This window comes from Muscardinus avellanarius (genome assembly GCF_963383645.1).
Source record: "Muscardinus avellanarius genome assembly, chromosome: 18".
Classification (NCBI taxonomy): Eukaryota; Metazoa; Chordata; class Mammalia; order Rodentia; family Gliridae; genus Muscardinus; species Muscardinus avellanarius.
Window position 1 is genome coordinate 29669694 of NC_137804.1, and position 12393 is coordinate 29682086.

The 12393-nt window shown below is 45.1% G+C and overlaps 1 protein-coding gene across 4 annotated transcripts in view; it reads left to right on the forward strand.

Annotated features, from left to right (window-relative positions):
* Nucleotides 1-251: 251 nt before the first annotated feature.
* Nucleotides 252-12393, forward strand: part of RFT1 (RFT1 glycolipid translocator homolog) — a gene marked incomplete at both ends in the record, with an annotated part of 58588 nt that continues 46446 nt past the window's right edge. For 2 of the 4 annotated variants that reach the window (XM_080714956.1, XM_080714957.1), the window contains 3 exons: nt 252-314; nt 7773-7858; nt 10442-10558. In XM_080714956.1, the coding sequence (XP_080571082.1) occupies nt 252-314; nt 7773-7858; nt 10442-10558 (266 nt within the window). Of the gene's footprint in view, nt 315-7772; nt 7859-10360; nt 10559-12393 lie in introns of all 4 variants that reach the window. The other 2 variants (XM_080714955.1, XM_080714958.1) reach the window with 2 other exon arrangements.

Here is a 12393-nt window from a genome sequence, read left to right on the forward strand (position 1 = left end):
TAACTTATTTGGGACACAAAGAGACAAATCCACTAAGTAAACAAACGTGTCAAAAAGAGCGAAGAGGTTGCGACGCAGGCGCACTACCCGGCCCTCCCCATAGGGCCACACTTCCCGTGCTCCACCCCCGCCGACTCAAAACCACCAATCAGCGGGCGAGGCGCTCCGTGACGTCATCTTCCCGCGGCCAAGGGGGGACGGGCGGCAGCGGCCGTGGCGTCCGTACGTGACCGTGGCGAGGCGCCGAGGCTATGGGCAGCCAGGAGTTTCTGGGCCAGGCGGCCAGGCTGGCCTCCTCCGGTCTCCTCCTGCAGGTACTTTCTCTCCGGCCGGCTCCAGCCGGTGCCGAAGCCAGGATGCGCGGGGAGGCGGCGCTGCCCCTGAGAGCCCGCCCCGGGGCAGAGCCAGCCCGACGGGCACCCGCTGGGAATGGGGGACTGGCGGCGGTGAGGTGGCACCAGGGCCGGGAGTTGGGAGCCCGCTTTCAGACTCTTGGCTGAGCGACTGCAACCAAGCCAGTTTTTTTTTTTTTTTTTTTCTGAGCGTTCTATTTCCCATTTAGCAGTAATTTTTATCAAGTGTCGGGGACAGGAGAATTTTGTGTTCAAGAATTTTTTTTAAGTTAATTTATTTTTTTGGTACTGGGGATTAGACCTAGGACTATTCTACCTCCAACCTACACTCCCAGCTCCTTTTTTTAAATTTTGAAGTGATCTCGCTAGTTTGCCTAGACTGATCTCGAACTGTGATCCTCCTGTCACCTCAAATATTGATTGCAGGCATGCGCCACTCCCCAACTTCAGCACAGGGATCAGATTTCTTTTCTTTTATTTCTATTCTGGTACTGGAGACGGCACCTAGGGACATTCTACCTCCGAACTACACCCCCAGCCCTATTTAAATTTATTTTTATTTTATTTTTTTTTGGTGGTACTGGGGTTCCTGGAAGCCCTTCTACCTCCGGGCTACACTCCCAGACCTATTTTTACATTTTCATTTTGGAAACAGGGTCTCCTAAGCCAGCGCGCGCGGCTGGCTTCGAACCTGCACCATCCTCCTGTCTCCGCCTCCCAAGCGCGGGGATTACAAGCGTGCGCCACCACGCCCGGCTAAATTTATTTTGAAATAAGGTCTCACCGAGTTGCAAAGGGCGGCGGTGAGGTGGCACTAAGTAGCTGAACCGGGATCTTCTGTCTCAGCCTCCTGAATGCTGAGATTACAAGCGTGCACCACCACGGCGGCTAGGAATCAGATATTTTTAAGACAAGGGTTTCATGTCCTCTATGTCCCACCATTGACTCTCCAATATTTTCTTCAAAACTCTTTATGTGTGTTACCAGGGATTAAACTCAGGGGCATTCTGCTTCCGGGCTACTCTCCCAGCCCTATTTTTATTATTTTGAAACAGGATTTCACTAAGTTACAGAGGGCCTCACCAAATAGCTGAGTCTGGCTGGCTGGCTTTCTTTCTTTCTTTTTTTTTTCCTACTGTCTCAGCCTCCCAAATGCTGGGATTACACGCATGGACGGCCCGCCCGGCTTTTATTATTTATTTTTGAAGCAGAGTCCCACTAAGTTGCTGAGGCTAGCCTCAAACCTGCAATCTTCCTGTCTCAGCCTCTCCAAGTTCTGGAATTACAAGCATGTGCCACCATGCCCGGCTTCCTTCAACTCTCGACTCTGAGTGAGTTTAGAACATATGGCATAACTAAGAACAGGATCTGGGTTGAGGCAGGCCTGGATTGGAACAGAACTTCATCAGAAGCCTCAGGTCCTCATTGATAGAATAAAGCTAATAATAGTATCTAGTTCATGAGGTAGTTACAAGAATTAATTGGGTTTGGAATAAATGTATCACACTACCTATATCTTATTATGCACCTAATAAATTGTTGGTTGCATCTTCTGTGTGACTTTTGATAATTCACTTCTCCTTGTGGCCCTAATTTTTGTCATTTGATAGATATGATACACGCCAGTTTACCCATATAGTATCTAAAGATTCAACCCTAGCATTTGGTTATTTCTCTTGGTCTTACTCTGGAGCTAATCAGTGCTACTTCACACAAGTCCTGAATTATCTTAGAGACTGCATATGGAGGTTAGGAGAAAGAACCACGCAGTGACATTTTGGCCTTCCTAATTGTCTGCCCTTGAGAAAATTAAGCCTTGCCTCTCTAAACACCAATTTTCTTTTTTTTTTTTTTGATACTAGGGGTTGAACCCAGGAGGGGCATTCCCAGCTCTTTCTTTCTTTCTTTCTTTCTTTTTTTCTTTCTTCCTTTTTCTTTTCTCTTCTTTTCTTTTTCTTAACTTCTTTTTTTTTTTTTTTTTTTTTTTTTGCGGCACTGGGGATGGAACCCAGGGGCATTCTGAGAGCCACACCTCCAGACCTATTTTTCTTTTATTCTTTATTTAATTAATCAATTAATTTATATATTTTTTGTGGCACTGGGGGTGGAACTCATGGTCTTTTCTACCTCCAGGCTATACTCCCAGATTATTTTATACTTTGTTTGGAAACAGGGTCTCACTAAGTTGCTGAGAGCCTAAGTAGCTGAGGCCGAGGCTGGCTTCGAACTTGTGCGATCCTCCTGTCTCAGCCTCCCAAGTGCTGGGATTACAAGCGTGGGCCACCAGGCCTGAGCCTTTATTCTTTATTTTGAAACAGTGTCTCACTGAGTTGCAAAGGGCCTCACTAAGTAGTTTAGGCTATCTGCAATCCTCCTGTCTCAGCCTCCCAAATATTGGTATTATAAAATACTATGCCTAGCTCTCCAGACTTTTTTTTTTTTTTTTTTTTTTTTGGTGGTACTGGGGGTGGAACCCTAGGCTTTCTCTGGGCTATACTCTCAGACCTATTTTATATTTTACTTGAAAACTAAATATCTGAGGCTGGCTTCAAACTTGTGCAGTCCTCCTGTCTTAGCCTTCTAAGTGTGGGGATTACAAGTGTGTACCACCATGCCTGGCCCTATTTTTTATTCTTTATTTTGAAACAGGATCATACTAAGTTGTGGAAGCCCTCACTAAGTAGCTGAGGCTGACCACCAATCTGCAGTCTTCCTGTCTCACCTGAACCTTAATCCTCCCAAACACTAGGATTACAAGTGTGTGCCACTATGCCTGACTTCCCCCAGCCTTTTAAAAAAAAATTTATTTTGAAATTATCTCCTGAGCCAGGCATGGTGGCCCATGCTTATAATCCCAGTACTTGGTAGACTGAGACAGGGGGATTGCACGTTCGCGACCAGCCTCAGCTACTTAGGCCCTCTGGAACTTAGTGAGACCCTGTTTCACAGTAAAGAATAATTAAAAAAAAAAAAAAAAAGATAGCCGGGCGTGGTGGCGCACACTTGTAATCCCCATGCTTGGGAGGCTGAGACAGGAGGATCGCGCAGGTTCGAGGCCAGCCTCAGCTACTTAGTGAGGCTCTCAGCAACTTAGACCCTGTTTCCAAATAAAATATAAAATGGGGCTGGGAGTATAGCCCAGAGGTAGAAAGCCTCTGGGTTCCACCTCCAGTACCACCAAAAAAAAAAAAAAAAAAAAGATAGGGCAGGGGATGTAGCTTAGAGGTCAAATGCCCCTGGGTTCCATCCCCAGACCCGCAAAACAAAAAACAATAGGGCTGGGGGTGTTGATCTAAGGTAGGATGCCCCTGGGTTCAATCTCCAGCATCCCTTCCCCCCCAAAAAAAAAGAAGGAAGGAAAGAAACAGGGTCTTACTAGGTTGCTAAGGCTGGCCTCAAACCAGTGGTCCTCTTGTCTCAGCCTTCCAAGTATTGGGATTACAGGTGTGCACAACTACAGCTGTCTCTCTCTCTCTTTTTTTTTTATGGTACTGGGGATTGAACCCAGGGACGTTCTACCTCTGAGCTACACCCCAGCCCTATTTTATTTTTACTGTTTTTGAAACAAAGGTCTTGCTAAGTTGCGGAGAGTCTCACAGTTTGCTGAGGCTGTCCTTGGACCTGTAATCGTCCTATCTCAGCCTCCCAAGTACTGGGATTACGGGCTTGCCTTTTTTTTTTTTCTCTCCTTAATGAACATAGGGCTGATCTACTTAGACCTCATAGCCACATGGAAATCCTTTGCAACTTAATTTTATTTTTGCAGTGCTGAGGATCAAACCCAGGTCCTTGAGGGTGCTAGGGGAGTGATCGATCTGGTCAGTCTGAGCTACCCCTCCAGCCCCAATTGACTCATCTTAGTTGAGAACAATAATGTAACCTCTAAGATCAATATGCTTTTTACTGAACCCTGTTACGTAGTTGTTTTTCTATTTCACAACATAATTACTGAATTCAGTGCTTAATTAACAATATTGTTTTTTTCATCTTTGCTAAATACATTATTACCCAGATTGGCTTTGTAAGAAGGAAATAAATCAAGCTGGGCGTGGTGGTGCACGCTTGTAATCCTAGCATTCAGGAGGCTGAGACAGGAGGATTACAGTTTTCAGACAGCCTCAGCTACTTAGTGAAGCCCTTCGCAACTCAGACCCTGTTTCAAAAAAAAAAAAAAAAAATAGGGCTGGAGGTGTAGCTCAGAGGTAGAACGCCCTGGGTTCAGTCTCCAGTAAGGGATGGGGGACAAGTCATAGCAGAAAACACTATACCTGTAAGGTGGCCTACCTGTAAGGTGGTCTGGGTCATTTGCTTGCTCTGTGACACTGGGCAGATTATAGTGCTTCCTGTTCACTTACCTGTTTTTGTTTTGTTTTGTTTTTGTGGTACTGGGGGTGGAACCCAGAGGCTTTCTACCTCCAGGCTATACCCCAGCCCTACTTTTTTATACGTTATTTGGAAACAGGGTCTCACTAAGTTGCTGAGAGCCTCACTAAGTAGCTGAGGCTGGCTTTGAACCTGCGCGATCCTCCTGTCTCCGCCTCCCAGGCGTGGGGATTACGAGTGTGCGCCACCACGCCCGGCATTTTTTTTATGCTTGGGCAGTGCTGGGGATTGAACCCAGAGGCATTCTACCTTCTAGCTGGATATGGTGGCATACACAAAGTGAAGGCCAGCCACAGCAATTGAGCAAGATCTTCAGCAACTTAGTAAGACCCTGTTTCAAAATAAAAAACAAAAAGGACGTGTAGCTCAGGAGGTAGAATGCCCTGGGTTCATCCTTATTACCAAAAAAACCTTTTTTTGCCACTTGTTACTGGGACGCTGGGGGGTCACGCGGTGAGCGAAGCTTGCGCTCCGTCCAGCTTCTCCATCCAGCTTCCCCAGTTGAATTGCAGCTGCAGCCTTGTTCACGGGAAGAATTCTCTGTGCAGTTTTCTTGAATTGACAGGCTTTTGTGTTTGGTTGGTTGGTTTGGGGTTTGTTTTGTTTTTACTGGTATTAAGCCCAGGGAAATTATACCTCAGAGCTACACCCCCAGCCCTATTTTATTTTTATTTTAAAACAAACTTTCTCTAGGTCGATAACTCAGACGACTTGCTGAGGCTGTCCTCAAACCTGAGATCCTCCTGTCTCAGCCTCCCAAGTATTGGGATGACAGGCCTGCGTCTCTACACCTGTCTGAATTGACAGGTTTGAAAGTTTCAGGATATCTCGGTATCTCCTTGTCAATGACAGTAGTGGGACCCTGTCTCCTTACCCCCATTTTAAAATATGCAATTTTCCTCTTGCTTATTAGGCAAGTGCTTCACTACTGAGCCACATCCCTAGACCTTTTTATTTTGAGATATGGTTTAAGTTGCCCAGTCTGGCCTTGAACTTGTGAACCTCCTGCCTCAGCCTCTTTTTTTTCTCCCCCTGTAGTACTGGGGATTGAACCCAGGGCATTCTGTCTCTGAGCTACACCTTTAGCCCTATTTTATTTTTTTATTTTAAAACAGGGTCTCACTAAGTTGTGGAGGGCCTTGTTAAGTTGTTGAGGCTGGCCTCGAACCTGTTATCCTCCTGTCTCAGCCTCCCAAGTACTGGGATGACAGGTGCGTGTCATCCCATTCTCAGCTCTGCCTTAGCCTCTTGAGTAGTTGGGATTTCTGGCATTTGCTACCACAGCTGGCTGTAAAAGTTATTCTTATTTTGTGGTACTGGGGATTGAACCCAGGGCATTCTACTTCTGAGCTACACTCCCAGCCCTATTAGTTAATTAATTAACTAATTAATTTTTGTGGTGCCGGGGATTGAACCCAGAGGCATTCTACCTTCGAGCTACACCCCCAGTCCTTTTTTTTTTTTTTTTTTTTAATGTGGTACTGGAGATTGAACCCAGGGGTACTCTAACTCTGAGCTATACACCCAGCCATGTTTTTGAGTCTTTATTTTGAAATAGGGTCTCACTAAGTTGCAGAAGGCCTCACTAAGTAGCTAAGGCGGGCCTCAAACCTGCGATCCTCCCATCTCAGCCTCCCAAGTACTGGGATTACAAGTGTTCACCATCATGCCTGGCTTTGATGTATGTATGTATGTATGTATGTTGAGATGGAACCCAGGGACCCAGGGACATTCTACCTCTGAGCTACACCCCCAGCCCTATTTTAGTATTTTATTTTATTTTATTTTTTGTGGTATTGGGGGTTGAACCCAGAGGCTTTCTACCTCTGGGCTATATTCCCAGCTCTGTTTTATTTTTTATTTGGAAACAGGGTCTCACTAAGTTGCTGAGAGCCTCACTAAGTAGCTGAGGCTGGCTTCAAACCTGTGTGATCCTCCTGTCTCAGCCTCCCAAGCTCTGGGATTACAAGCCTGTGCCACCATGCCCGGCTTATTCTTTTATTTTGAATCAGGGTCTTATTAAGTTGCAGAGGGCCTCACTAAATAGTTGAGGCTGACCACGAACCTATATTTTGAATCGGGGTCTCATTAAGTTGCAGAGGGCCTCACTAAATAGCTGAGACAGACCATGAACCTACAGTCATCCTGTCTCAGCTCCCAAGGACTAGAATAGCTAGTGTGTGCCACCATGCCCAGCTCGATTTTTTAATTTATTATTTGGAAACAGAGTCTCAAGTTTGATGTGAATCTCACTACTTGCTGAGGCTGTCCTCAAACCTGTGATCCTCCTATAGCAGCCTCCCAAGTGCAAGTATTATAGGCATACACTACCATGCCCAGCTTATTTTTTATTTTGAAACAGGGTCTCACCAAGTTGCAGAAGGCCTTGCTAAGTTAGACCTTAAAATTCCTATAACACGTAAAATTGCTATAACACATAGGCTCTCTCTTGCCCTAGTACGTGTACTATTTCTCAGTAGGTTAGAGGGTTTTGGCTAAGGGCTGGGCAATGTGAACCACTAACTACAATTCTTTTTCTGTCTCCTGGAGTACTTGACTTTGAATCTGAAGAGAATCTATCCAGATTTCTCTCTTCTCATCAGTAAATTAAAGAGAGTCCCAAGTTTCTTTCTGCAATTTTTTTTCTGGTACTGGGGATTGAAATCAGGGGCATTCTCCCCTGAGTTATACCCCCAGCCCTAGTTTTTACTCTGTTTTGAAACAGGTCCTCACTAAGCAGCTGAGGCTGGCCGCAAACCTGCGCTCCTCCTGTCTCAGCCTCCCAAGTACTGGCATTACAAGGGTGTGCTACCATGCCCGGCCCTTCCTGGAATTTTTGACCATTGACTATCATGGTGAGAGACTCCAAGAATGAATTTTCAGAAAAAAGGCAGACAGTTTGAGCATCTTAGATAAGAGTCTCCATGGCAAACCCATGGTGGTATCATTATATCAGGAAGAACAGCCACTTTGTCCTCAGTAACACAAAGTAAACATTCCTGTCATAATCTATTATGCGTTTTCCTTTCTCTACAGGTGTTGTTTCGATTAATCACCTTTGTCTTGAATGCATTTATTCTTCGCTTCCTGTCAAAGGAAATCGTTGGCATAGTGAATGTAAGGTAAGAGGGGATGCCCTCTCACACTGTCTACAGCTCACACCCTAGTCAGGCCTTTTAAACTCTACCTGTGTGTCACCTTGGATTTTAGAAGTGTGGGACTTTACCAGAGTAGAGCATTTTTTGCAGTGTACTGAGGAGGAGCATGAGGGCTGGAGAATGAGCCGGTACCGTTGCTGTTAATGGACCCATGGCGTGTTTTCCATTAGCAGCCTTTAAGTGCACATTTCTCTGCCAGCCGTTCCAGTTTTCCTGCTCTTAGAACCCAGGAGAAGAGTGGGAGTAATTCATTGCAAACCCTGTCTCAGGTATAATCCTGTGTTCTTGTCCTGCTGACAGCAAAGGAAGCGGGGTCTGTGGTTTGTGAGGATGTGTCCTAGTTGCAGGGATGAGCAGCACCTGCCTTCTCTCCTCAGTGATTTTGTAATTGGGATGTGGTAACTGAGATCAGAGCTGAGTCCTTGTCATTAGTTCCTGGGAGGCTCTGGCAAAGCTGACTTGTTGTTTTTTAGACCCAGCTTGTTCTACTCTCCTTTTCTGTTCAAGGACACCCACACGTATTTTGTATTCATAAATGACACAAAAGTATATGAAATGATGTGAGAACTCTGAATAGCTCAGTTTCTTCCATGTCCTGATAAACAAGACAGTATGTTCCAGACAGCATTTCATGTCTGATATTTACCAAACACATACTCTTGATTCTATTCTTCGAGCCTGCTAGCACTTCTCAAACTTTGATTGGAAAGGAATCATCTAGGATCTTTGCAGTAAGTAGGGCTAAGGAAGGGGCCCCATGAATCTGCATTTTATATGCTCCTCGGATGATCTTGAAATAAGAACAACATACCTTGAGAAGTACTTTTTTTGGTAGTTCTGGGGATTTTTGATTCAGGGGTGTTCTTCTACTGATCTATACTCCAAGATCCCCCGCAAAAAAAACCCCAGCCACTTCGTTTTTCTTTTTTGGTTGTTCAGAATTGAACTCAGAGACATTCTACCATTCTACCTCCAAGCTATACCCTATATCCCCAGTCCATCTTTCTTTCTTTCTTTCTTTCTTTCTTTCTTTCGTTCTTTCGTTCTTTCGTTCTTTCGTTCTTTCGTTCTTTCTTTCTTTTTATTTTCTTTCTGTATTTATTTATTGTTGGGAATTGAGTCCAGGACCATTCTACCTCTGAGCTATACCCTTAGCCCTATTTTTATTATTTTGAAACAGGGTCTCATTAGGTTGATTAGAGTCTCACTACCTGAGGCTATCCTTGAACCTACGATCTTTCTGTCTTAAGAGTCCCAAGTACTGGGATTACAGGCATGTGCCACCACACCCAGCCTGAGAAATACTATACTAAAGGCAGGAAGGAAGAGGGCCAAATCTTAGGTGCTCAGATTTTTTTCCCCCAGGCAGCCTCCCCCAGATTGGCAGGTGCCTGTTTTGTCAGCCCTTGTCTGGTTTATCCCCATGCTTAAGGCTTGGTTCCATCTTTTCATTTTCAGTATTATATAGACACACTGATAGGATGATTCTTGGATAACCTCAGAAACCTTAACCCTAATGGAAACCTTAAGCCATTCCCATCTTGATTTCATCTGGGGTGCTATCTGTTAAGACAAGGAAATTTCAGCTGCTCCTCACTAAGGTGCAGAAAGGCTTATCCTGCTACCTCCCACCTGCAGGGGACCCAGGCAACCTTGCTGCTCTGGGTTGCCACAGCCTCTGTAATGGTCGCCAGCCTTACTGCCTGTCCTGAGATTCCATTGGCTCAGGCCTCCACACAGCAGCGCCTCAGCTTCTCTACAGGGGCCATCTGGCCACTAGTCTCAGTGTAACTAGAAGGTCCCCTTGCTGTGTGGACAATGCTCCTCTTGTCCTCCTTATGATCAGGCCACATCTCTGCCCATAACCATGAAGCCTGCAGCTTTTGGGACCACTGCAGCAGTTTCTGTCCCAGATGTAACTGTAGGAACACGCACCTGTTTGGTTCCTAACTGCTGTTCACTTCTTCTTCCTGTTACTAAAAAAATCCCAGAAGTTCTTTTTATGAGAAAACTGGGGTTCTTACTGATTTCTCCTTTTTTTTTTCTTTCCTTCTTTTTTTTTTCTTTTTTTTTTTTTTTTCTTTGTGTAGTACTGGGGATTGAACCCAGAGCATTCTACCTCTGAGCTACACCTCCAGCCCTATTTTTTTTTTTTTTTTTTTGCGGGTCTGGGGATGGAACCCAGGGGTGTTCTACCTCCGAGCTACACCCCCTGCCCTATTTTTTATTCTTTATTTTGAAACAAGGTCTCAGTGAGTTGCAGAGGGCCTCACTAAGTAGCTGAGGCTGTCCTCAAACCACGGTCCTTCTGTCTCAGCCTCCCGAATGCTGGGATTACAAGTGTGTGCCACCATGCCTGGCTTCCCAGCCCTATCTTTTATCCCTTATTTTGAAACAAGGTCTCAGTGAGTTGCAGAGGGCCTCACTAAGTAGCTGAGGCTGTCCTCCAACTGCGATCCTCCTCAGCCTCCCAAATGCTAGGATTACAAGTGTTCGCCACTGTGCCCAGTTATTTCTGCTCTTTTTCTTTTCTTTTTTTTTTTTTAGACTAACATTGCTTTACTCAACCACCATCTTCCTGGCCAGAGAGGCCTTCCGCAGAGCTTGTCTGAGTGGAGGTGCCCAGCGAAACTGGACCCAGACCCTCAACCTCCTGTGGCTAACGTGAGTGGTGCTTTGGCAGGAGGCAAGTCAGTAAGGCAGGGGCAGTGTTGTAAGTGGAACAGCAGCACCTGCCTGAAGCTATCTCAGAGAGGGTTTTGCAGTGGGTGCTGGCTGATAGCTGTGCCACAGGAAGGAGCAAGTACCTGTATTGAAGTTGCTTCATGGTTCATTGTCTCTCTGAATGTCCAGATGCCAGGAGGAGATTCTAGGTGGGGGTTCCTGGGCCAATTCTCTATCTCTGGTGTTATCCTCTTTGGTGGTTGGTTCCTGATCACCACTCTAGGCCCCACTTAGCCTGTGTCATCCTCTTTATTCCTAGTCTTTTTGCTCTAGTGTACTTTGAGCTTTTAATAATCTCTTAGGATTGTTTGAAAGCCTTTTATGAGTTTCATTATATCTTTCTTCAATTTTGTTATGGGATTTTAGTTTTGATCCTTTAAAAATATTCTTGAAGAAAGTTGGGCGAGGTGGTGAATGCTTATAATCCCAGCATTTGGGAGGCTGATACAGGAGGATCATGGTTCAAGGACAGCCTCAGCTACTTAGTAAGGCCCTTTGCAACTCTGTGAGACCCTGTTTCAAAATAAATAATAAAAAAGTCGAGCGCGGTGGTGCGCACTTGTAATCCCAGCATTTGGGAGGCTAAGATAGGAGATTCACGGTTCTTGGCCAGCCTCAGCTATTTAGTGAGGTCCCTTGCAACTCAGTGAGACCCTATTTCAAAATAAAGAATAGAGCCGGGTGTGGTAGCGCATGCTTGTAATCCCAGTGCTTGGGAGGCTAAGACAGGAGGATCGTACAGCTTCGAAGCCAGCCACAGCTACTTAGACTCTGTTTCCAAATAAAATATAAAATAGTTCTGGGAGTATAGCCTGGAGGTAGAAAAGCCACTGGGTTCCACCCCCAGTACCACACACAAAAATAAACAAAAAATAGGGCTGGAGGTGTAGTTTGCAGGTAGAATGACCCAAATATATCAGCTAAAATTTATTATTTATTTCTGTGTATATGGTACTGTCGATTGAACCTGGGGCCATTCTATCTTTAAGCAACACCCCCGTCCTTTTTTATTTTTTGTTTTGAAACAGAGTCTCATTAGGTTATTGAGAGTCTCACTAAATTGCTGAGACTGTCCTCAAACCTGCAATGTTCTGTCTCAGATTCTTAAGTACTGGAGTTACAGGCATGTACCACCATACTTGGCTCGTTATTTTTGTTTGTTTTTGTTTTGTTTTGTTTTGTTTTTGCGGTACTGGAAATTGAACCCAGAGGCATTCTATACCTGTGAGCTACCCTCTAGCCCAATTTTATTTCTTTTTTGGAAACAGGGTCTTGCCAGTTTGATGAGAGTTTCATTACTTGCTGAGGCTGTCCTCAAACCTGTGATCCTCCTGTCTCAGCCTCCTGAGTATCAGGATTACAGGCGTATACCACCATGCCTGGCTCTCAGCTAAAATTTATAATGACTTTTCTGCAGCTAGATCCCTGCAGGGAAAGCTGATGGTTGAGGTTGTTTCCCAATGCTACCCTTGCATAACTACTTTGTGTGTGTGTGTGCGTGTGTGTGTGTGTGTGTGTGTGTGTGTGTGTGTTACTGGGATAGAAACCTATCTACACCCCCAGCCCTATATTTTATTCTTTTTTCTTTTTCTTTTCTTTTTTTTTTTTTTTTTGGTGGTACTGGGGTTCCTGGAAGCCCTTCTACCTCCAGGCTACACTTCCAGACCTATTTTTACATTTTATTTGGAAACAGGGTCTCCTAAGCCAGCGCACGCGGCTGGCTTCAAACCTGTGCGATCCTCCTGTCTCTGCCTCCCAAGCGTGGGGATTACAAG